Source organism: Colobus angolensis, unplaced genomic scaffold (assembly GCF_000951035.1).
Source record: "Colobus angolensis palliatus isolate OR3802 unplaced genomic scaffold, Cang.pa_1.0 Scaffold372, whole genome shotgun sequence".
Lineage (NCBI taxonomy): Eukaryota > Metazoa > Chordata > Mammalia > Primates > Cercopithecidae > Colobus > Colobus angolensis.
Window position 1 is genome coordinate 387,073 of NW_012117066.1, and position 24,714 is coordinate 411,786.

The window sequence follows — 24,714 nt, forward strand, 5'->3', positions numbered from 1 at the left end:
GGAAGTGAAATGCTTGCATTTGATTGTGATTGGGATGGATTGACGTCTTTTAAAGTCCTGGGGAGGAATGAAAGCCAAGCTTACTCAGGGGGATTATGCCCCCTACATTCAGTTTGAGCTGAATGTGGAGGGCTGCATTCGTTTGGTAAATAGTGGTGGAGGGGCCCGCCCCTGCCTTTTTCTCTTGGTGGTTGTGCATATTTGGATGGAACGTGTTCTGCCTACAGAGATGGCCTGAAATAGTCTCTCAGCAAATAACTGCAGCCTGAATGGGATGAATGAATGAGGCTGGTGAGTCCCTTCAGGGTCACAGTTTCTATCTTTTGGTAAAAATGATCACTTTCCATACTTGCCATGTAAATCCAATGAGCCTTCATGCAGGAATAAACTCACCACGCCACCAGGGAGGGAGGTGAGCCTTGGTTCCCAGGCTCTTGTAGAATCTCAGGGAAAAGGCTGGAGTCTGGTTGGTGGAATCAACCCCTTACCCGTGTCCTTTGTGTCTGTCCCTGTATTTGTGCATGTGCAGATGGCTCCTACTCTGTCTGGCTTGCTATTTATTTTGTTTTGAAAGCTCCTGGGTGTCTGGGATTATATCTATTCATCCCCCTCTGTACAGAGGCATGTAAATGAGATTGTTAATTCAATTGAACAATTGATTAAGCTGTTTTATAGTGTGCTCAGCACTGTCCTAGGCACAGCAGGGAGGCATGAAAGAAGCCCCAGAGGAATCTCTATCTGTGACCTTGAACAGCTCCAGGGCCTTCCTGAGCCTCCTGTTCGCATCTGTGAAGTGAGAAGGTCAGACTAGCCGATTTCTATAAGGAGTCTTCCTGCTCCAAGGTCCTCCAATTGAGGCAATCTCTAAGATGGAATGATATCAAATCAGATAAAAATTAAGACCCATTGTATTTAAGAATATAATTGAGTTACATAGAAAAATGCGTTATTTGGTTGTATCCAGAGTACGGTTGCTTGTAAATAATACAGGATGCCCAGTTAAATGTGAATATCAGATACACAATTTTTAAAAATTGTATATAGTATAAATATGTCCCATCCAATGTGTGCTGCATATCTGAAATATTTAACTGAGCATCGTGTTTTTATTTGGCAGCCCTAATCCAGAGAGATGGTGCAAACTAGACACTTGAAGGTGAACTTCCCCTCTGGGTTGTCATACACTCTGTTGTCCAGCCACATTTGTCTTTTTTTTTTTTTTTATCGAGATGGAATTTTACTCTGTTGCTTAGGCTGGAGTGCAGTGGTGCAATCTCAGCTCACTGCCACCTCCACCTCCTGGGTTCAAGCGATTCTCCTGCCCCAGCCTCCTGAGTAGCTGGGACTACAGGCATATGCCACCATGCCTGCTAATTTTTGTATTTTTAGTAGAGACGGAGTTTTACCGTGTTGGCCGGAGTGGTCTAGATCTCTTGACTTAGTGATCCACCCGCCTCCGCCTCCCAGAGTGCTGGGATTACAGGCGTGAGCCACAGTACCTGATTGGCCTTCTTTTCACTCCTTCCCCTGCCGCAGAGCCTGTGCATAGGCTGGTGCTACTGCTTGGGATGCCTTCCTCCCCACTCCTCCTTCACAGAGCTAACTCCTACTCATCCTTCAGATTTCAGTTCAGAAGTCACTTCCTCAGTAAAACTTTTCCTGATACCCTGGACTAAGTCGTTTCTCTATTGTATATACCCTGGGAGACTTTGCCATCACAGCACTTGCCACAATTTGGTGTTTATACAGTTACTTGCATTTTTGTGTATTTAATGAAATTAATGTCAGTCCCTCTGACATCTCCATCTGCTTCTACTCAGCACTAGACAGATATTTCTGAACAGATGTCAGCATGAAAGGCTTCCCAGGAGTCGTAGGTCTGGAGCTCAATGCTAAAGGTGGGATTTGTGAAGGCAGATTGGAGAACCAAGTATATTCTGGACAGGGGAATAGAAGAAACAGAGCCACTGAGATGGGAATGCCTGTGCTATGTTTCTGTAACAATGAGGAGAACAATTGAGTAGTTAGTTACAGGCCCAGTTGAAGAGGGCAATGGCCTTGAAACCTGCCTTAGGGATTGGATGCAGATATTCTGAGGATGGTGAAGGACCGGGTGGTTGTGAGGAGAGGCGTAGCATGATGAAATATGTTGAAAGTCACTTGTTAATGGGTTTCATTAAACCCCAAAATGGGAAGCTCAGTGGCCAAGAGCCCTCTGGAAGGCTGTTAAGGGTCATGCTGTGAAGGTGACAGAGGACATCCAGTCTAAAAGTCCCCACTGAGCTCCGCTGCCCCCCAGGTGCAAAGCCTGTGCTAAGCACAGAAGCTCACAAGGACTGGGCAGAGGCGCAGACAATTCTCACTCACTGGTTCTGCAGTCAAAAGTTTAGACTGGCCGGGTGCTGTGGCTCACACCTGTTATCTCAGCACTTTGGGAGGCCAAGGTGGTCAGATTGCCTGAACTCAGGAGTTCGAGACCAGCCTGGGCAACATAGTGACACCCCATCTCTACAAAAAATACAAAATTAGCTGGGCATGATGGTACATGCCTATAATCCCAGCTACTCAGGAGGCTGAGGCAGGAGAATCACTTGAACCCGGGAGGCAGAGGCTGCCAGTCAACTGAGATCACGCCACTGCACTTCAGCTTGGGCCACAGAGTGAGACCTGTCCCCCAACTCCCAAAAAAAGATGATGGGAGCTGGAGTTCCTTGGAGTTTTCCCAGAATTCCTGGATGATGTCATACCAGAACATTCTTTTCCTGAAGCCATCAAAACTCTCTTCCTGCTAAAACCTTCTTTTTCCAGTGTCTCCCAAGTCTGCTTCTCAGTGTTTTGAAGAGAGAGAGAGAGAGAGAGACACACACACACACACACACACACACACACACACACACACAGAGACAGACAGACTTTGTTGAGCACACGGCCTGTTGTTTAGGCGTCGGGATTCGCTGAGTGGACCCATGCGTTCAAGTGCCAAGCTTTTCCACCTGATGAACCCGCATGCTCCTGTCACCGTTGAGTGCTTTGGCCTGGTACCAACAGACTCTGAATGAAATGTGTGGATGTGCACACACGTATCTACATATACATGTACACATGTATACGCACATGTAGACACATGTATATATGTAAACACACACATGCACTATAAGTACACACATACTCTGATATGCCCACACATCTATACCATATATACACGTGCATACATAATATACACATATGCATGTACACACATAAAACATGTACATGCATACATATGCGCACACACATACCTATACATATACCTATTTCCTGAGATGGTAATAGTAGGGGATGGGAAGTATTGCCTGCAGAGGTGCTACCGCTTCCTCTGCCTCTGACTTTCTCTAGTTTCTAAGACCTTTATGTGGCAGTTTGTACCAGAGTTCCCTTCCCTGACATCCTTCTCACAGCTCTCAGCAGCCTCAGTTCTTGACAGGAGAAACCCCAGCCACATCGTTTTGCTGGAGGATACGTATCTATTCTGTGTTTTAACACATATATCCTCTCAGATAGTTAGACATTTTCCCAAGCCGTAAAACACTGGCCACGACCTCCCGCTTCTGCTGCAGCTGTCAAGCCACTTTCCTGACAGTTGGCCAGACTGGCTTTCTACTGGCAGAACCCCTTTCCAACTTACTTACTTTTTATTAAATATAACATTTTAAGATGTAACACAACGTGTCGCACAGCGTGAAGAGTTTTGAACGGCATGGTGCCTTTTCATAATGGCATTTGTTCTCAGTCACTTTTTCCAGCTTTAGATTTAATCTGACATGAGAGAAATAGGAAACATTTCAGAAAAAGGTTGGATAACTTGGACAAGCTTGGCTTAGCCAAATCCCATGAAACTATGTGTCTAGGAACTTTCTACGAACGGGAAGCTACTGCTGTTCCCTGTTTGGGTTTTAAGTGTGCAGGATGCAAGCTGTAGCACTTCCCAGGGCTCTAGACAAGTTTGCTCATTGTTTCTATGAGAACAATGGACTTGCATGACCTGGGCTGCTGGTTTACCTCTGCAGCCTCACTAGGTATCAGCTTGTGCTTTCTACTTCAGCCAGCATCTTGTGTGCTTCGTGCTCCTGGCCTTTGGCTATATCTCTGCCTGGAATGCTCCTCCTTCCTCCACTCCCCTTCACATAGTAAACTTCTACTCCTGTTTCACAGCTATAATTTCACACTTATTTGTGTGACTAGTTAATTCATACTTGTCTTCCCCATGAAATTGTAGTTACAGGAGGTCGAGGACCTGTTCTCCTTTTAAAATTATTTCTTTGGTAGTTACTGTAGTATCTGGAATAAGATCCTCAATATGTATTTGCTGAGTAAACAAATCCATGAATGAATAAGTGTCGATTGTCCCATGAGGGCAGGGACTCTGTCTTAGTAATTTGCTTTATTTCTAGATCCTGGCATAGTGCCTGGCATACAACAGGTGCTCAATAAACATCTGGTGAATGAACGAGCATTGCTTCATACATGGCACCATGCCAGGCACTGTCCTTGACCTTGAGAGGGTGAGCATCTGCTTAGAGGGAGAATATGTACTCAGAGGAAAGAAGAGTTTAATTGGGCACTGAGGGTAGAATTCTAAGTGAAATCTGAATTTGAATCCTGCTGGCTCCACCACTATCTAGCAGTGTGGGTTTTAGCAAGTTAACCTCTCTGAGCCAAAGGTTTCTCATCTGTAAAATGGGATAGTAATAGTATCTACTTCTCTAAGAGTGACATGAACTAATATATATACAGTGTCTCACACAGTACTTGGTACAATGCAAGCACTCTAGCCAGGTTGGGTGTCATTATAATCAGTTTAGGAAATCTCTGTGCAATATTTTAAGTGTGGTGAGGTCATTGACAAACAGGATGACTCTAGACAAGTATTTTCACTTTTCTGGGTGTCAGTTTTCTACTGTGTAGAATGAAAGGATTGGTTGGGGTCTTTCTAGCTGTGATGGTCCATGTAGTGCAGAGATAGCAAGATTAATAGGAGTGGCTATGATAGAGGAAGATTCCAGGAGTCACGTCTGCAAGGTCAGGTAGAATTTATTTAGGGAGAGAATAGAATGTGGGACACGCCAGCCTGGGGAACAGTGTGTACAAAACCATGGTGGTGGAGAAGGAGCACAGAGCTTTTGGAGAAGAGGTGATGGTGGGAGGATGGTTCTTTAGGAGTGGTGGGAAAGGAGGAGGATACAGCTACAACAGGTTCTTGAAGGGAGGGTGACCCGAAGAACGAAGGTTTGGGGATAATATAGCTTGAGCCAGACAAATGGGGAAGAAGGCAGGGAGCTTGGAGTCAGGGAGACCAGCTAGGAGAATGTGTAGCCTCTAACACACGCTAATGATGGCCTGGCCTGGGATTTGGCAGAAGAAGTGAAAGGGAGGAGGAGAACTCACAGTGAATGAATGATATAGCTTGGTGGTAGAGCCAATAACAGGGATTGAAAGAGTTTTCTAGAATGCTTGTTGCCATTGACAGAGATGCATCCTTGTCCTTGAGAAAATTGGGTTGTGCTCTAGAAATGTGCATTAGTGATTGACAACCCAGCAGAAGATTGAAAGCTGGCAGCCCGGGGGTGCAGAAAGAGGGAACAGAAGGAGAGGTTGATAGCCATCTCTCATGTCCAGCACCAGGGCAGACCCATGCAGTTCTGCACAGGTTTCTTGCAGCTGATGGGAGTAGACCAGGGGATTGCATAGGAGGCAGGGGCATGGTGTTAGAAATCCAGAACAGAAACAGGGGCAACTTTCTGGGCCGTAGGAGGGAGGCTTCCTTTATTTAACTGGCTGCCCTAGGGGAAGCAGAAAGTCCCCAGGCCCCCATGAGATCCAAGTAGGGTGGGGGTAGGTAGGTAATCTGGCCTGCAGAAGGTGACTTTGTGGCCCCAGTGGTGCCACAGCTGTAGCCCATTGGCAGCACAGCACAGCAGTGGGAAGCTCTGTTTGGAGTATCTTTGGGTTCCAGAGTGGAGTAGTGAGGAGGGGGATACAGTGGTAACAATGACATTTCAGTCACGTGGACCTGTTTACAGCTGAGCTCTACCACTTAACAACCATGTGGTTGTAATCAAGTCACTAAACTTGCCTGAGCCTCAGGGTCCTTGTCCTCCGTAGGCAAGGATTGGCTGAATTAATTTATATAAAGGGTCTAACATATAGTAGGTGCTCAATAAACCCTAGACATACAAAATTTACAAAAGTTAGGACTAAGTTAGGCAGCTACATCCAAATGCCTGCTAAATCCAAATGCAGCTAAAAAGGGAAGAGAAGTTCCTGTCCCCTCTGTTCTCTGTACAGCATAGACAGACCATACCTGAAAATTCAAAAGGAAACTTCCCCCTTGCAAGGCCTCCTGATGGCTGCAGTCTTCACTGTCTAGCTTTCAAGTATAAAACTAACCTTTTATTTAAGTAGCAAAACATCAATTTGTATTTTAGCTATGGCAGTGCATTCCCAGGGTGTCAGCTAGTAGCCTGGTTACAAGCAAGGTTTCCTTTCTCTATCCTAGTTCAGAAGCTTCAGTTAGAGCAGAGGTTCTCCAGGTGTGGCTCCCGGACCAGCAGCACTGGCATCACCTGGGAACTTGTTAGAAATAAACATGCTTGGGCTCCACACTAGACCTACTGCATCAGAAACTCCAGGGAGTGGGGTCCATGTCCTTCAGCCTTGTTTTAACAAAAGACCCCCAGGTAATTCTGATGTACATTAAAGTTTGAAAGCCTCTGAATCAGAGTGTTGTGGACAATTAGAACTGTGTTTAAGTATGAGCAGTGCTAAGAAGCATATTGATAGAAAATTGAGCCAGTGATTTTTTTCAGGGCTTAAAAGGGATGTTTTTGTGTGTGATGACACCTCAGTAATGCTGTAGAAAGAAAAACAAAATGAAAATTTAAAAAGACATTTTTGTTCACTGTTTCTAATCCAGATATCCAAGCCTAGTAAAACAGTCAATAAAGATTCAGTAGGGCACTTCTAACATTTCTAAAGGACATTGCCTTTAGAAATGCCCCTTAAAGGACATTCAGTATTAACTTCTAAAGTTTAAATTCCAAGTGTGGGGGCCGGGCACGGTGGCTCAAGCCTGTAATCCCAGCACTTTGGGAGGCCGAGGTGGGCAGATCATGAGGTCAGAAGATCGAGACCATCCTGGCTAACATGGTGAAACCCCGTCTCTACTAAAAAAATACAAAATACTAGCTGGGCGAGGTGGTGGGCACCTGTAGTCCCAGCTACTCGGGAGGCTGAGGCAGGAGAATGGCGTGAACCCAGGAGACGGAGCTTGCAGTGAACCAAGATAGCGCCACTGCACTCCAGCCTGGGCAACAGAGCGAGACTCCGTCTCAAAAAAAAAAAAAAAAAATTCCAAGTGTGGGATGGAAGGTTTGGGATATTAGGCAATTGATAAGCTGTGTGTTTTTGCATTTAACCTTTAATAATGGAAAGCACTCAAAATAGTTTTCTTTTTCAGAACAAGAAAAGCTTAGACTTAGTCTCACCCCTCTTCTCTTCTGACTTTTTCGGAACAGTTTTCTAATTCCAGAGAAGAGCCTGGGCTCTGAGAATCATTCTCATCTTATTTTCCATAACTTTGTCCTGGAAAATGCAGTCTGGGAGAAAGCATTTTAAATAGTAATCATCTGAGTCTAGTCCAGAATTTGGAATCCAAGGGCAGGAGGATACTCTGTCAAAACGGGAGCAATAATACGCAGATAATGCAGTCAGTGGAGGAGAAGCCTGGCGCTGCTGTGGCTCCTGCTGTTCCTGGATTAGTTACTAGACCAAATGCTGCAAACTGGTCCATTGCTTTGCTTTGAGCAAGCACCTTATTTTATTTAACCCCTGCATACACACTTAAGACATTGTATCCACATGTTTCTAATTCATTTACACTTCACTCATCAGCATGTGTTGGGTAAGCACCCTGCCACCTCCAAGTTTTATGAGCTGCGTTTACTAGGCTGCAATTCTTGAACAGGGATATCGTATATTCCACAAAAAAAAAGAAAAGAAAAGAACTTGAGCCTGGGAAGTGAGGGCTTCAGTGCTCAACTTGAAGTGACCTTGTGAAGTTTGAATGGATCTGCAGCTAAGCACAGATGCTACCTATTCTCCAGGAACAGCTTCACGTGTTTATGCACAGAATCTCCTCTTTTCGTACCTGAATTTTTCTCCCCACTAAAATGAGAGCAGGAGAATGTGCAATTGTGGGAAAAGCTTGAACCTTGTTTCCTTCCACTCTTTGGCCCCTCCCTTCCCTCCCAAAGTCTCCTTCTTGCTGACTGAGAGCAAATGCAAACCTATGCAGTAGCAAGGCTCCCTAAAATCCAAACCCTCAACACTTTAGCAACATTTTGCTTCCCTAGAAGGCAGCATTCCCTTTTGCAAGTGTCTTCCACTTATGCAAAATTCCTAAGAAGACAGCAAGGAGTTTTGTAGTTTTTTGTTGATTTTGAATAGAGATGGGAGGGACCTCCCATTAATAATAACTGCACAGAAGGATTTTGTTTCTAAGAACCTGAATTGTTAGAGTCATTTTCTAGATTTTTTGAAAATTGATTTTTCAAGTTATGTGTGTACATGATTTATAGAGTCAAATAGTTCTAAAAGTTTGCCCCTTCCCTAATCTTTCCTATTCCCCAACCATTTTAGCTGTTCTTCTGATTTTTACCTTATCTCTAAATAATACTTATATTGTTAATTCGTTTTTTGTTTTTTTGTTTGTTTGTTTTTGAGACAGAGTCTTGCTCTGTTGCCCAGGCTGGAGTGCAGTGGCACGATTTCTGCTCACTGCAAGCTCCGCCTCCCGGGTTCACGCCATTCTCCTGCCTTAGCCTCCCAAGCAGCTGGGACTACAGGTGCCTGCCACCTTGCCCGGATAGTTTTTTGTATTTTTAGTAGAGACGGGGTTTCACTGTGTTCACCAGGATGGTCTCCATCTCCTGACCTCGTGATCCGCCCACCTTGGCCTCCCAAAGTGCTGGGATTACAGGCATGAGCCACTGCGCCCGGCTAATTCTGGGTTTTTACATTTTAAATTTGTTCTGTTGAAAATGAAGATCTTCATGAAACAACAGGTGCTGGAGAGGATGTAGAGGAATAGGAAGGCCTTTACACTGTTGGTGGGAGTGTAAACTGGTTCAACCATTGTGGAAGACAGTGTGACAATTCCTCAAGGATCTAGAACTAGAAGTACCATTTGACCCAGTGATCCCATTACTGGGTATATACCCAAAGGATTATAATTCATGCTATTATAAAGACACATGCACACATATGTTTATTGCAGTGCCATTCACAGTAGCAAAGACTTGGAACCAACCCAAATGTCCATCAATGAGAGACTGGATTAAGAAAATGTAGCACATATACACCATGGAATATTATGCAGCCATAAAAAAGGATGAGTTCATGTCCTTTGTAGGGACATGGATGAAGCTGGAAACCATCATTCTGAGCAAACTGTCACAAGGACAGAAAACCAAACACCGCATGTTCTCACCATAGGTGAGAATTGAACAATGAGAACACATGGACACAGGGTGGGGAACATCACACATCGGGGCCTGTTGTGGGGTGGGGGGATGGGGGAGGGATATCATTAGGAGGAATACCTAATATAAATGACAAATTAATGGGTGCAACAAACCAACACAGCATATGTATACATATGTAACAAACCTGCACCTTGTGCACATGTACCCTAGAACTTAAAGTAAAATAATTTTTAAAAAACATAAAAAATGAAGATCTTGTCCTCTTTCATTATCCTCTCCCTAGACCTCACCATGCGTACACACTCCCCATCCTACACCCTCTCAATATAATTGTTGTAATTTGGCTTAGATTCATAACCATTGCTTACAGTATGAAGACTATGTACATGCACTTCACACTGGAGCCATGTGATATACTACCTTAGATCAGATTTCCAGAGCACTGATCCTAAAGCAGAGATTTGTGCCCAGTGTTCCATGGGGCACAACACCTGTGATGGATGTGGGAGGCAGGATTGGACAGAGGGAAAGTTGGGCTGTGATGCAGTCACACCAAGGCCTCAACTTGTCCTACAGGAAGCTCTGAGCAGGGAGAGCCCTGAAGAGTTACCAGCAATTGAGACAGGGTGGGCCTTTGTACCAGAGACCAGTCATTACATGGAGCTGTTCCTGGGGAGGAGCTTAACCTTGGGGGAGGCAGCTCCCTCAGGCACAGCGCAAGCTCCAGAAATTCACACCTGTGAGCCAGCTCCTAACTGTTGAGGGGTGTGACTGACTGGGATTGGCAGGTAGGGGTAGGTTATCTGGGCACCATAGTGAAGCATCCACTACATATACTGGGATTATATTTCCTTTCCTGAAATCTGACTTCCTTTTGTTGATAAATACCTTTTGATTTTTAGTTTGCCTTCTTTTCTACGTACTTCATGCTAATTCAACCCAAGCTCTTCTAAATTGTGTACATCATCTTTCAGTAGCTTCATGTCTCAACATCTTAAAATCTCAATATCTCAAAATGTATTGGGTATTCTACCCATTTCATCTTGAAGAATTCTCTCCTGGAACTCTCTGACCTGCTCTAGTCTTTTCCTAGTGTACAGCTGTCTTGTTGAGAGCTCCTTTCTTCCTAGTCCTGAGCATTCTCTTTGCTTCTTTTTTTGGCTTAGGTATTCTGTCTCCTGGATCCCACATGTTCTACTTTCTTGTTTTACTCCTTTATTGTGGTAGTCTACATCCTCCAGTAAGGGTGCATGACAGGTAAATTGAGTGAGAATTGCATTTCTGAAAATGCTTTATTTTCTCCTAAGGATTAATAATTTGACTAGATATAGAATGCTAATTTTGAAATGACTGTGCCTCAAAAATTATAAGGCATTACTCAATTATTGTTCAGCCATCAAAGTTATTGTTGAGAAATCCGATACTATTTTGTTTCTATTCAGGGTACTTTATTATCTTTTCTTTGTCCCAGTGTCTTGAAATTTCAAGTGATGTGACCTTCATGAGGGTTTATTTTTATCTATTTATTGGGAGACACTTCTTCATGGGTCTCTTGTACTCTTACAAGTCTTTGGAGTAGACCAAGAATGCAAGGCCTTGACCACCCTAAAATCAGATTATTTCTCAGGCTTGTATTTGCAGTGAGCAACCTTGAGGGATGAGAGGTTGCTTATTGCTTTCAATAAAAGCAATAGATCTCTCAACTTCAGTGTTCTTCAGCTGCAATACAAAGCCACTGTATATGCAGTATCCATGGGCCCTGCCCTTATGCATTGCCCCTGTGGAGCTTGGGGGCAAGGGAAACTGACACATACTAATGCTCACACTGCTTGCTCTTGTTTATCTCTCACTCAGAAACCTTCTATCTTCTGTTTGTATCCATGAAACAGTAACAGGATAACTTATTGATTGTAAGTAGGGAAAGATCAAATCCCAGTCCTGACACCATTTTCCTGGGCACTTGATAGACTCCTGCAATCTGGAAACAGAAATTGTCTTGAGTTATTTATTTGATGATTTCCTGTGAATGTGGGAAACTAATTGCTTCTTTTCCTTTTTGTAAAATTACAACTTTATTGAAATAAAATTCATAAATCATAAAATTCACCAGCTTAGTTGTTTTAGTGCATTCACAATTATGTAACTATTATCACGATATAATTGCAAACATTTTCCTTATCCTAAGAAGAAAGCCAATACCTATTAGCAGTCACTCCACATTATCCCCTTTCTTCAGGCCCTGGGAACCACTAATTTACTTTCTTTCTCCATGGATTTGCATATTCTGGGCATTTCATGTGAATGGAATTATACAATATGTGGCCTTATATGATTGGCTTCTTTTACTTAGCATAATGTTTTGAAGATTTATCAATGTTATAGCATGTATCCATACTTTAATCTTCCTGTTGTCAAATAATATTCCATTGTATGGATATACCACATTTTGTTTGTCCATTCACCAGTTGAGAGACATTTCAGTTGTTTCCCCTTTTTAGCTGTTATGAATAATGCTGCTGCTACAGTCTGATTGTTAGTGTCACCCCAGAATTCATATGCTGGCACCTAATACTCAATGTGATATCATTAAGAAGTGGGATCTTTTGGAATTAAGTCGTGAGGGCTCCAACCTCATTAAAGGGATTAGTACCCTCATAAAAGAGACTTGAGTAAGCTCCCTTGTGTCTTCTGATGTGCAAGGGTAACAGCAACAAGGTGCCATCTGCGAAGCAGACAGAGCCTTCACCAGACACTGAATCTTTTGGTACTTTGATGTTGGACTTCCCAACCTCTGGAACTGAGAGATCCATTTCTGTTGTTTTCTCTCTCTCTGTCTTTCTCTCTCTCTCTCTCTGTCTTTCTCTCTCTCTCTCTCTCTCTCTGTCTTTCTCTCTTTCTGTCTCTCTCTTTCTTTCTTTCTACAGTCTTGCTCTGTCACCCAGGCTGGAGTGCAGTGGCACGATCTCGGCTCACTACAACCTCTGCTTCCTGAGTTCAAGCAGTTCTCCTGCGTCAGCCTCCTGAGTTGCTGGGATTACAGACGTGTGCAACCACGCCTGGCTAAGTTTTGTATTTTTATTAGAGGCAAGGTTTCATCACGTTGGCTAGGCTGGTCTCGAACTCCTGATCTCAAGCAATCTGCCCGCCTCGGCCTCCCAAAGTGCTGGGATTAAAGGCGGTGAGCCACCATGCCCAGCCTTTTCTGTTGTTTATAAATGACATAATCTAAGGTGTTTTGTTATGGCAGCCCAAACAAAGACAACTGTTACGAATAGTTATGTACACTTTTTTGTGTTAATGTAGGTTTTCATTTCTTCTGAGTGTAAACCTAAAAGCAGAGTTGCTGGGTCATGTAGTAACTCTATGTTTAACATTTTGAGGAACTACCATATATTTTCAAAAAAGGCAGTTTGATTTTAGAGTCCCACCAGCATTGTATGATGGTTCTAATTTCTCCACATCCTTGTCAACACTTGTCATTCTCTGTCTTCTTTATTTTAGCCATGGTAGTGAGTGTGAAGTTGTATCTCATTGTGGTTTTGTTTGTATGCCCCAAATGACTATTGATACTGAGCATCTTTTCATGTGCTTATTAGCTATTTGTATATCCTCATTGGAGAAATGTTTATTCAAACACTTTGTCCATTTTTTAAATAGGGTTGTCTTTATATTGCTGAGTTATAAGAGTTATTTACAGATTCTGGATACAAGTCTCTTATGTGATATACAATTTGCAAAAATTTTGTCCTATTCCATGGGTTATTGTGTCATTTTCTCAATGAAGTATTATGATGAAGTTCAATTTATTTATTTATTGTCACTTATTCTTTTGATATCATATCATCTGAGAAACCATTGCCAAATCCAGGATCACAAGGATTTATACCCATTTTCTTCTAGGAATTTTATAGTTTTAGTTTTTACATTAAGGTTGATGATCCATTTTGAGTTATCTTTTGTATATGGTATGAGGTAGGGATCCAACTTAATTCTTTTGCATGGTAGATATGCAAAGTTATCCTGCTGTCATTTGCTGCAAACAGTGTTTTTTCCCTATTGAATTGTCTTGGCACCTGTGTCAAAAATCAATTGACCATAAATGTAAGGGTTTATATCTAGACTCTTAAGTTCTATTCTATTGATCTATGTGTTTAGCCTTATGAAACTACCACACTTACTGTTGATTTGTAGTAAGTTTTAAAATCAGGAAATATGAATCCTCCAGCTGTTTTTCTTTGGTCCCTTGCATTTTTGTGTGAATTTTAGGATTACCTTCAGAAAAATAAAAGGCCATTTGGTAGTTTGTGTTTAATCTGTAGATCAATATGGGAGAGTATTGCCATCTTAACAATGTTAAATCTTTAGATCCAAGAAAATGTGATATCTTTCCATTTGTTTAGATCTTCCTTAATTTATTTCAATAATATTTTGAGGTTTTCAATGAATAAATCTTCTTTATTTAAACTTATTCTTAAATATTTTTATTCTTTTTAATGCTATTGTAAATTGAATTTCTTTTTCAAATTCATTTTCAGAATACTCATTGATAGTAAACAGAAATACAATTAAGAGGTAGGGTCTTACTATTTTGCCCATGCTGGTCTCGAACTCCTGGCCTCAAGTGATTCTCTTGCCTTTGACTCCTGAAGTTACAGGTTACATGCATGAGCCCCGTTCCTGGCCCTCAAAGTATTTTCTAATTTTCCTGTGTTTTTTTTTTCTTGATTCTTTATTTAGGAGTATGTTGTTTAATTTCCATGTATTAAAAAGTTACCCAATTTTTTTCTGCTATTTTTTTATTTCATTCAGTTGTGGTCAGAGAAAACACTTTTCATTATTTTGATATTTTAAAATTTATTAAAATTTATTTTATAACCCAACGTTTATTCCCTCCTGGAGAATGTTTCATGTGCACTTGAGAAGAATGTGTATTCTGCTACTGTTGGGTGGAGTGTTCTATAGCTATCTGAGTCTAATTGCCTTATAGTATTGTTCAAGTATTCTCTATCTTTATTGATCTTCTATAGCTATCTCAGTCTAATTGGTTTATAGTGTTGTTCAAGTATTCTATTTCCTTATTGATCTGCTGTAGATATCTAAGACTAGTTTATAGTGTTAGTCAAGTATTTCCATATTGATCTTCTGTCTCATTGATCTATTTATTATTGAAAGTGGGATATAAAAGTTTGAAACTACCATTGTATTATTGTCTGTTTCTTCTTTCAATTCTGTCAGGTTTGTTTGTTTGGGGGGTGAGTGTGTGTGTGTATGTTTGAGATGGAGTCTTGCTCTGTCACCCATGGCTGGAGTGCAGTGGCATGATCTCAGCTCACTGCAACCTCCGCCTCCCGAGTTCAAGCAATTCTCTTGCCTCAGCTTCCCAAGTAGCTGGGATTACAGACACATGCCACCACGCCTGGCTAATTTGTGTATTTTTGATAAAGATGGGGTTTTTCCATGTTGGCCAGGCTGGTTTCAAACTCCCAATCTCAGGTGATCAGCCCAACCTGGCCTTCTAAAGTGTTGGGATTACATGCATGAGCCACCGTACCCAGCCTGTCAGTTTTTACTTTATGTATTTAGGGGCTTGGTTGTTATGTCTTCCTGATGGATTGACTCTTTTATTATTATAAAATGTTCTTGTCTCTAGTAACAATCTTTGTCTTAAAGTCTACTTTATCCAAAATATTAGTAGAGCTACTCTAGCTGCCTTTTGCCTTTTGCTTTTATGGAAGAGTTGATTTTCAGAGGCACTGACAGCCATTCTGGAAAGCAGAACGTCTAACTACTTCTTACAACTCTTAGACATAGTTGTTCCAGTTTTAGGTCTGCTTTCTCCCCCATTTCCAAAGTTACCTTTTGGAGACTCTGTAATGCTGCATAGCTTTGCTGCTTTTATTGCTGCCTAGGATCAGCTTTCTTGGGTTGGCTTAGTCATTACGATGAGTCCTTCTGCTTTCCGGTTTCCTAAAAATTTTGTAACCATTAACTCCTTTTCTATTTTCTTTTTCTTTTGAGTTTATTACTTTTTTAAAAAATCTTCACTATTATATCAATGGCTTTTCCAAGGAAACAGAATTCAATGAGTGATTTAAATCTTGTATTCAAGGGTAAGCTCTTTAGCTTTTAGTTGCTTTACTCTTAGTAACCTAAATTTTCTTGTACAGCCACCAGCATTTTTTTTCTCATGATTAGAGGGCTTTTAAATATCAGGGCTCCAGATACCTGCTAATATCCCGAATTTAATTAGAGTGCCTATATTTGGGGTTATATTATCTTTTAAATTCAGGCATGGGATCTGAATATCTTTGATTCAAAATAAGAGTCAGCTGCTTCCAAGTCAGCTCACTGCTTGATTTTCCTTAGAGCAATGATTCCCAAACTTGACCATGTCCTGGACCTCATCCCCAGAGTTTCTGATCCAGGATGTCTGGGGTGAGGCCCAAGAATTTGGATTTTTAGCAAGCACACAGGTGACACTGGTCCTGCTGGTCCCAGGACCACAGTAAGAACCACTGCTTTAGTGTGTGGATGGTTAAATGTTCCTTTTGGAGGCAGGGAGGACATTCAGGAAACAGATGAGAACAAAGAAGGAGAGAAACAGAGAGAAGTTGGTGCCTACTTCCTCTTATCCCATTGCTTCCAGCTGTGGCACCCCTTCTGTTTTCCCACTTTCCCTGCACCAACAAAACCTGACAAAATCTGCTTAGAGAAGAGTCTCCTGGCATCAGAATTGTACTTTACTTAAAGGCAAAAAACAAAAAAAAGAATAAAGTGAATATCCATGCAAAACCTTAATTTGAAACCCTTCAAAGGTTGTTGTTGTTGTTTTTGAAATGGGATCTTGCTCTTGCTCTGTCATCCAGGCTGGAGTGCAGTGGTACAATCACAACTCATTTTAGCCTCAAACTCCTGGGCTCAAAGGATCCTCTCACCTCAGCCTCCTGAGTGGCTGGGACTACAGGTGTGCACCCTCACGCCCAGCTAATTTTTTTTTTTTTTTTTTTGTGGTAGAGACAGGGTCTCATTATGTTGTCCAGGCTGGTCTCGAACTCCTAGACTCAAGCAGTCCTCCTGCTTCAGCCTCCAATAGCGTTGGCATTACAGACATGAGCCACTGTGCCCAGCCCAAATGTATTTTTATGAGGAATTTTAAAGGAGTTGGGGGCGGGGGGCAGAGGCTTATGCCTGTAATCCTAGCACTTTGGGAGGCCAAGGCAGAAGGATCACTTGAGACCAGGAATTCAAGACCACCCTGGGCAACATGGCAAAACCCCATCTCTACAAAAAATACAACAGTTAGCTGGGTGTGGTGGTGCACACCTGTAGTCCCAGCTACTCAGGAGGCTGAAATGGGAGGATGGCTTGAGCCTGGGAGGTCAAGATTGCAGTGAGCCAAGAATGCACCACTGCACTCCAGCCTGAGTGATAGAACAAGACCCTATCTCACACAGACACAAAGGTGGGGGCAGTGGGTAGGAAGTCTATGCAGGGTCTAGAGAAGTCATTACATAATTTTATGAGAAGAACTAGGGTGAGTATTTTCTAAGGCAACAGGATGCTAGGCAGTTTTGTTAAGAAGTCCCTTGTCCTCAGGTTTCAGTTATCTCCTAGTTGCAAGTGTGAGAAGGCAGACGCAGTGTCCCCAGTGTCTACTGGTGGGAGGAGCCCAGAGTTAAGGCCATTCCTCTGGGCTCTTTTTCTTGTGGCCATTTGGTGATTCTACTGTAATTGTCTCATGTTTAGTTTCTTTTGTTTTTTGTTTTTTCCCTCAGAATGTTTTGCAGTATGTTTGCAAATATTGAGGAATAAAATTGTGGCCCCAAAAGATAGTATCTCAAAGGATAGAGATAGTTGGGAGAAAGCCAAGAGAAGTGAGGACCCCAAACCCTTTCTCAGATGAGGCTGCCTTTCACAGACATTTTTATTACTTACAGTGTAAGGCACCTGGATAGTTCTAGTGCTTGAGAAAGTCAGGAGCTGGGGAGAGAGGGAATAGGGTCTTGATAGATGAAATGAGAAAGCAAGTTGTAGGAGATGAGTTTTGCCTCCAACTTGTCACTTCCTTTCTTAAGCCTGTTGTTTAATCTATCAAATGATGATTTGGTTTGAAATAAATCCCAAAGGTGCTTCCATCTTGGCATTCTTTTATTTTTTTTCCCCCTGAATCACCTCTTATATCTTTTGGGCAGCCAAGGGAAGAAACCAGGTCTCTTGACTTCTAAAATAGAGCTCAGAGTACCTAGATGATGCAATCATCCGGAACCATGCGGTCCCAGAGGCTCCATGTTATTTCCTGTTAGAGGTTTTCAGTGGCTTTGGAATAGAAGGAAGTTTATTGCTATGACAGTCAGGCAGCCACACTGGGGAAATATGCTATATCGTGTTGTGTAGGAAAAAGTCAATATTATCCAATCTGGTAATCTGATTTTAGACAGCCTGGAACAGGCTATGGCTGAGCAAAGCATTAGTCTTGTCTCCAAAACAGTTTTTTTGTTTTGTTTTGTTTTGTTTTTTTAAATCAGTGTGTGCTTGGCTTGTCTGTCTCTTTTAGATACAGAAATATACCTTGCCTGAAATTTATTTTCATTCTTATTTTGGAAGCAACTAAATTGTTCTGAGATGTTCCTTGTAGCAGTAAGTAATTTAGCATTTACTGAGCACCGTCTGTGTGCCAGGCTTGGTATGAAGTGATAGAAATGTAGAGAAACACTCTGAGGTAGGGAAATATATCTAGCAGGAGGAGGGGAGAGAAAGACAAGGGGGAGAAAAGGCTGATATTCAATTATCCATCCCTTGTTTTATTCCTCAGAGATTTGTTTAGCATTTGCTATGTGCCAAGCTCTGTGCTGGGTTCCTGGGATATGAAAGTGAAGAAGACAGAGACATCCTGTATCATCACAAAACCACACTGCAACATAGCATGGTTAGCCCTGAAATAGAGGAGGACACATCAACCTGAGAGGGGGTAAAAGTACAGGTGGGATCCAGATTCATGGAGGACTTCCTGAGGAGGTGACCTGGAAATGCAAACAAAGGACAAATGCAGGCCAACCAAGTGAGGGAAGGAACAGTTAAGCAACGGCTAGAGAGAGGGGGTGCTTAGTTGTGTGTAGAATGTGTATTTAGGAATGTGGATTTAAGGAAGAACAGGAGGAAATGAGGCCATAAAGGTAGGCGAGGTTCCGCTCTTGAAAGAGGTTTTATCCGTCGCTTAGAACTTTGAACTTCAACCTAGAGTGATGGAGAAGCCACTTAAATATCTCATAATGGAGGAATTATTACAGGAAGCTGCAGCCATTTAAAAAGGCATACAGATGATATAACCATGTAGATATTAAGTTAAAAAAGCAGAATATGGCTGGGTGTGGTGGCTCATGTCTGTAATCCCAGCACTTTGGGAAACCGAGGTGGGTGAATCACTTGAGGTCAGGAGTTCAAGACCAGCCTGGCCAACATGGTGAAACCCTGTCTCTACTAAAAAATAAAAAAAAAAAAAAAAAAAGTCAGCTGGCTGTGTTGGCAGGCACCTGTAATCCTAGCTACTCGGGAGGCTGAGGCAGGAGAATCACTTGAACCCGGGAGGCAGAGGTTGCTGTGAGCCAAGATCGCGCCACTGTGCTCCAGCCTGGGTTATAGAGTGAGACTTGTGAACATAAAAATTGTGTGCTCACGCTGGGCGCGGTGGCTCAAGCCTGTAATCCCAGCACTTTGGGAGGCCGAGACGGGTGGATCACGAGGTCAGGAGATCGAGACCATCCTGGCTAACACGGTGAAACCCCGTCTCTGTTAAAAATACAAAAAAACTAGCCGGGCGAGGTGGCGGGCGCCTGTAGTCCCAGCTACCCGGGAGGCTGAGGCAGGAGAATGGCGTGAACCCAGGAGGCGGAGCTTGCAGTGAGCTGAGATCCGGCCACTGCACTCCAGCCTGGGTGACAGAGTGAGACTCCGTCTCAAAAAAAAAAAAAAAAAAAAAATTGTGTGCTCACTGTGATTGCTGATATATGAAATATATTTAGGTTGGTGCAAAAGTAACATGCAATTACTTTTGGACCAACGTAATTAATTATGACAATGGCAAAGCATGGGAGGATGTCTAAAAGTAGAATCTGTTACTTGCATGACGAGAGTCTTTAAGAATTCCTTTATAATATTCACTCAGCATTGTATCACTACTATATGCAAATAGATCAAGATACAATCCCTTCCTTCTGTCATCGAATATGGGGAGAGCTGATAACTTTCATGCACTTTTAAAGAGTGTGTGATTGCGAAATGTCTAGAATAGGCAAATCAATAGAGACAGAAAGTAGATTGGTGGTTGCCAAGATCTAGGGGGAGCGAGGAATTGAAATGACAGCTCACAGGCACAGGGCTTCTTTTTGAGCTGATGGAAATGTTCTGGAATTATATAATGGTTGCAGTTGGACATGCAACCTTATGAATATACAAAGACTTATTGAACTGTATAATTGGTTAAAATGCTTAATTTTATGTTATACGAATTTTATCTCAATAAAAATTATAGGAAGAAAAAAGGTGCTGATTCCACAGAGATGATATTGCTTATACCTTACCTTTATTTTATTTTATTTTGGTAGTAAAAGGCAATCGCAAATGTGAGTTGAACTGCCAGGCAATGGGCTACCGCTTCTATGTACGGCAAGCTGAGAAGGTCATCGATGGCACCCCTTGTGACCAGAACGGCACGGCCATCTGTGTGTCCGGGCAGTGCAAGGTAAGTGCCCCCGAACTAGGGTGAATTCTTAGGGTGTTTGATCTGTGACTGCTGACTCCATTGTTTTCCAGGGAGGGACTAGGCTGCTAGCTGCCCCCAGCCTACGTCGGGGCCACTGAACCATGCACTCTGGGAGGAGTGGGCTGAGATGGGGCTGCTTGGTCAGCCCTGACTGTGCTTTTGATCTTTGTGCGTCACCAGGTCCCACTCTAGCATTTCCATTATTAAGTGATTTATGTTGACACCACAAGCTTCACAAGGGACACGGCAATCTTTGCTAGTTGGATCTGGAGCTCCTTCCTTGCCTGTGAAATGGAGGTTATGGAAAGGGCACTGCTGGTTAAATCAAGAAATGGTTGGCGTCATGAGGGTGGCATTTTAAGGGAACGGCATATTTTATCTTGCCTCTCCCCAGAAGGGGCAGGCTTCCAAAGGAAAGTTGTTTCGTGCCTTTTATAGCAGAAGTTGTACTTTAAACAGGAAGTTTTCAACCTCCTTGGGCTTCTGAAGTCTGTTCCAGGAACTCCCCGCCTGGCGTTCTGCAAACATTCTGGGCTTGAGAGAATCCTTGTGGGATGCTCAGTGTTGACAGAAAGCACCATTTGGTTAAAAATAGGCATCTTAGATGAAATGGCACAAATTCTGTAGCCACATTAATTTGCGCTTGAACTTCTACCCTCCTTTCATCTACATATGTATTAGTGGAGCTAAGCTTTAGCAGGTAAATGACTCTGGAGCCCAAACGAAGAGTCTATCTTAATTAGCACTCTATAGCTAGCTGGCAGACCAAGTTTTATCACAGGAAGAGCTCTTTGGCGATAACACCTGAAAGTTCCTATTATACTTTGAATATAGATTGCTACAATGTTTAATATTAGGGATATTGAGGTGTGATTTGTGAGCACAGCCTACCCTCCCAGTAACATTTTGAATGAGGAGGTTTCAAATAGGATGCAAAATAACTTATAAAGCAGGATTGATATTCTCAGATTTTAAAAAAGTATATTTTCAATTATTATGAGTGTATAATGGATATATATGTTTATGAAGTATATGTGATATTTTCATACAGGCATACAGTGTGTGATGATCAAATCTGGGTAATTGGGGTATCCATCACCTCAAGCTTTTATCATTTCTTTGTATTAGGAACATTCCAGCACTACTCTTTTATTTTATTTTACTTTATTTATTTCTTTTTTGAGGTGGAGTTTCACTCTTGTTGCCCAGGCTGGAGTGCAATGGCATAATCTCAGCTCACTGCAACCTCCGTCTCCTGGGTTCAAGTGATTCTCCTGCCTCAGCCTCCCAAGTAGCTGGGATTACAGGCTCACGCCACCATGCCCAACTAATTTTTTGTATTTTTAATAGAGATGGGGTTTCACCATGTTGGCCAGGCTGGTCTTGAACCCCTAACCTCAGGTGATCCACCCACCTTGGCCTCCCAAAGTGTTGGGATTACAGGCCTCAGCCACCTCGCCCAGCCTCTACTCTTTTAGTTATCTTAAAATATACAATAAATTATTGTTAGCTATAGTCACCCCATTGTGCTACCAAACACTTGATCTTATTCATTCTAACTGTATTTTTTTGCCCATTAAGCATCCTCACTTTATAACCCTGTCCCTACTACCCTTTCCAGTCTCTGGCAACTGTCATTTCACTCTCGGTCTTCAGGAGTTCAATTTTGGTTTTTTTAGCTTCCACATATGAGTGAGAACATGTGCTATGTGTCTTTGTATGCCTGGCTTATTTCAGTTGACAGACTGTCCTTCAGTTCTATCCATGCTATTGCAAATGACAGGATTTTGTTCTCACATTTTGAATGCAAGTTCAGAAAGGAACAAGGTGTCACTTGATATCTGATGTGTATGAAGTATCTTTGGAAGAGCAAACACTGAGAGAATTAGGATGCGGTATAGAAGAGGCAGGAAACATCATGGGAAGCATCACAGCCTCCACTTTTCCGCTCCTTTGGGAAAACCACTGGTTTTCACACATCGTCTCAGAGCTTCAGCATCCTCAGAAAATACCCAAGGGCATTCTCTTAGAGTTTTATGATCTCCAACTTTTATGTTTTCTGTTTCTAAATGTTACTGAACTAAAATGATGGGCCTGATAGCAATCTAGCTTTATCTTTCAGATCCCAAGTCAACTGTTTAATTTCCTGAATACAGGTGCACACTGCTGAGGAATGGTGAATGTAATGGTAGAGCATAATGGTTACAGACCTGCCCCCCGAAGTCGAATTGCCTGGGTTCAAGTCATGCCTCTTCCACTGATTTACTGTGTGATTTTGTAAAAGTTACTTAAGCTCTCTGTGCTTCTGTACATCATCTGAAAAAGGAGGATGGTACCTACGTCCTGTGTTGTGGTGAAGAGTCGTGACCCTATAACAGGGTCTGGCATTCAGTAAGCATACTGGCATTTATTAGTATTATCACTGCATATGCCTACATATATACCATTGTACCTGGATTTTCTATGCAAAAGTATTTGCCTTTTCTTGTTGGTTATAGATTTGTCAGATACAGATGCTCTTTTGGGTCAGCACTCTCGCGCTATAGTGTGAATCACTGGGGGATTGCAGATTCTGATTCAGTAGGGCCTGGGGAAGGGCCTGGGAGTCTGCTTTTCTGACAAACTTCCATGTGATATTGATGCAGCTGGTCCCTGGATCATATTTTGAGTAGCAAGGTTTTAAGGGACACTGATTAAAATATAGTTAACAAAGAGCCAGAAATATAAATATATGGTGGTGAGATGACTTGGAAGGAATATGAAATGTGGTCTCTTCACTGGGAGAACACGTTTTCTTAGTATTTCATTAGATGTCTATTAGCTGATGATACAAAAGAAAAGCAAACACTTATAAGGACATGGATATGGATTCTTACTAATTGATGAAAAACATTCAAACTTTACGGCAACACAGTTTGCAGATAATAATTGCTAAAAGCCTGAAACAGACATTTTCCAGGATGTGAGTATATTAATAGGGTTCTGATGCTGCTAGGACTACTTGGATACTACTTTGCATTTGTTCTCTGCATTTGCCTGAAGTTCCCTCATTGAAGTTGTTGGAACCACTGACTACCCCGTCCTCTCTAGAACTTCAGTTTAAATAATCAGAAGTACATTTGCTTCCCAGGCTGAACTTCTGTTTACGTTACAACTTTCAAAGGGTGACGTGTCCTGTTCTAAATATTTGATTGGATGCCCAGAATTCGAATTGATTTTTCCACCTCTCTGACTTGTGGCTGAGAAAGCCATCGCTCGCAGACAGTTTTCCCTAAGATGTGTGTCTGCATCTGAAATAGTGACACAAAGCCTCTCCTGGCCACATAGAGTTGAAAGAAACAGGCAGGCTTGCAAGAAAAGTTAATGAAAGGTGACAAGCATTGCATAATAATATGAGCTGAGTCTACAAAAGAGTCCTCATGAGAGGAGGGCACTGTCCTCACATCGAGCCAAGTAAAGGCCCCAGGCCCACCCATTGCTGGCTTGAATGCTCTGTTTCAGCTCAAGCTAGAGCCTATGTTTACCCAGTTCTGGAGCTCCCTGTGTTTCATTTATTTTTAAAAAATTCTTAATTTGTCACTTTTGTGGGCACATAATAGATAGAGTACATGAGATAATTTAATACAGGCAGACAATACGTAATAATCACATCAGAGTAAATGGAGTATCCATCCCCTCAAGCATTTATCCTTTGTGTTATGAATGATCCAATTATACTCTGAGTTATTTTAAAATTACATTATTATTGACTATAGTCACCCTGTCGTGCTATCAAATACTAGATATTATTTATTCTTTCTATTTTTTGTACCCATTAACTATCCCCACCTCCCCCTTAACCCCCACTACCCTTCTAGCCTCTGGTAACCATCCTTATCCTCTCTATCTCCATGAGTTCAGTTGTTTTAATTTTTGGCTTCCACAAATAAGTGAGAACATGGCAAGTTTGTCTTTTTTCTTTTCTTTTTTTTTTTTTTGTTTAGATGGAGGCTTGCTCTGTTGCCTAGCCTGAAGTGCAGTGCTGCAATCTTGGTTCACTGCAGACTTCGCCTTAGGAGGTTCAAGCCACTCTCCTGTCTCAGCCTCCCGAGTAGCTGGGATTACAGGCATGTGCCACCACACCCGGCTAATTTTTGTATTTTTAGTAGAGACAGGGTTTTGTCGTGTTGGCCAGTCTGGTCTCGAACTCCTGACCTCAGGTAATCCAGCCACCTTGGCCTCCCAAAGTGCTGGGATTACAGGTGTGAGCTACCTTGCCCAACCTGAAGTTTGTCTTTTTGTGCCTGGTTTATTTCACTTAACATAATGACCTCCATTTCCATCTATGTTGTTGCAAATGACAGGATCTCATTCTTCTTTGTGGCTACATAGTACTTTATTGTGTATATGTACCACATTTTCTTTTTTATTTATTTATTTATTTATTTATTTATT

The 24,714-nt window shown here is 42.1% G+C and overlaps 1 protein-coding gene across 1 annotated transcript in view; it reads left to right on the forward strand.

The window, feature by feature from the left end:
* The window catches only part of THSD4 (thrombospondin, type I, domain containing 4), a 704,860-nt gene that overhangs the window by 293,308 nt on the left and 386,838 nt on the right, over nucleotides 1–24,714 (forward strand). The window contains exon 7 of the mRNA XM_011953812.1: nucleotides 20,123–20,259. Within this exon, the coding sequence (XP_011809202.1) occupies nucleotides 20,123–20,259 (137 nt within the window). The remainder of the gene's footprint in view (nucleotides 1–20,122; nucleotides 20,260–24,714) is intronic.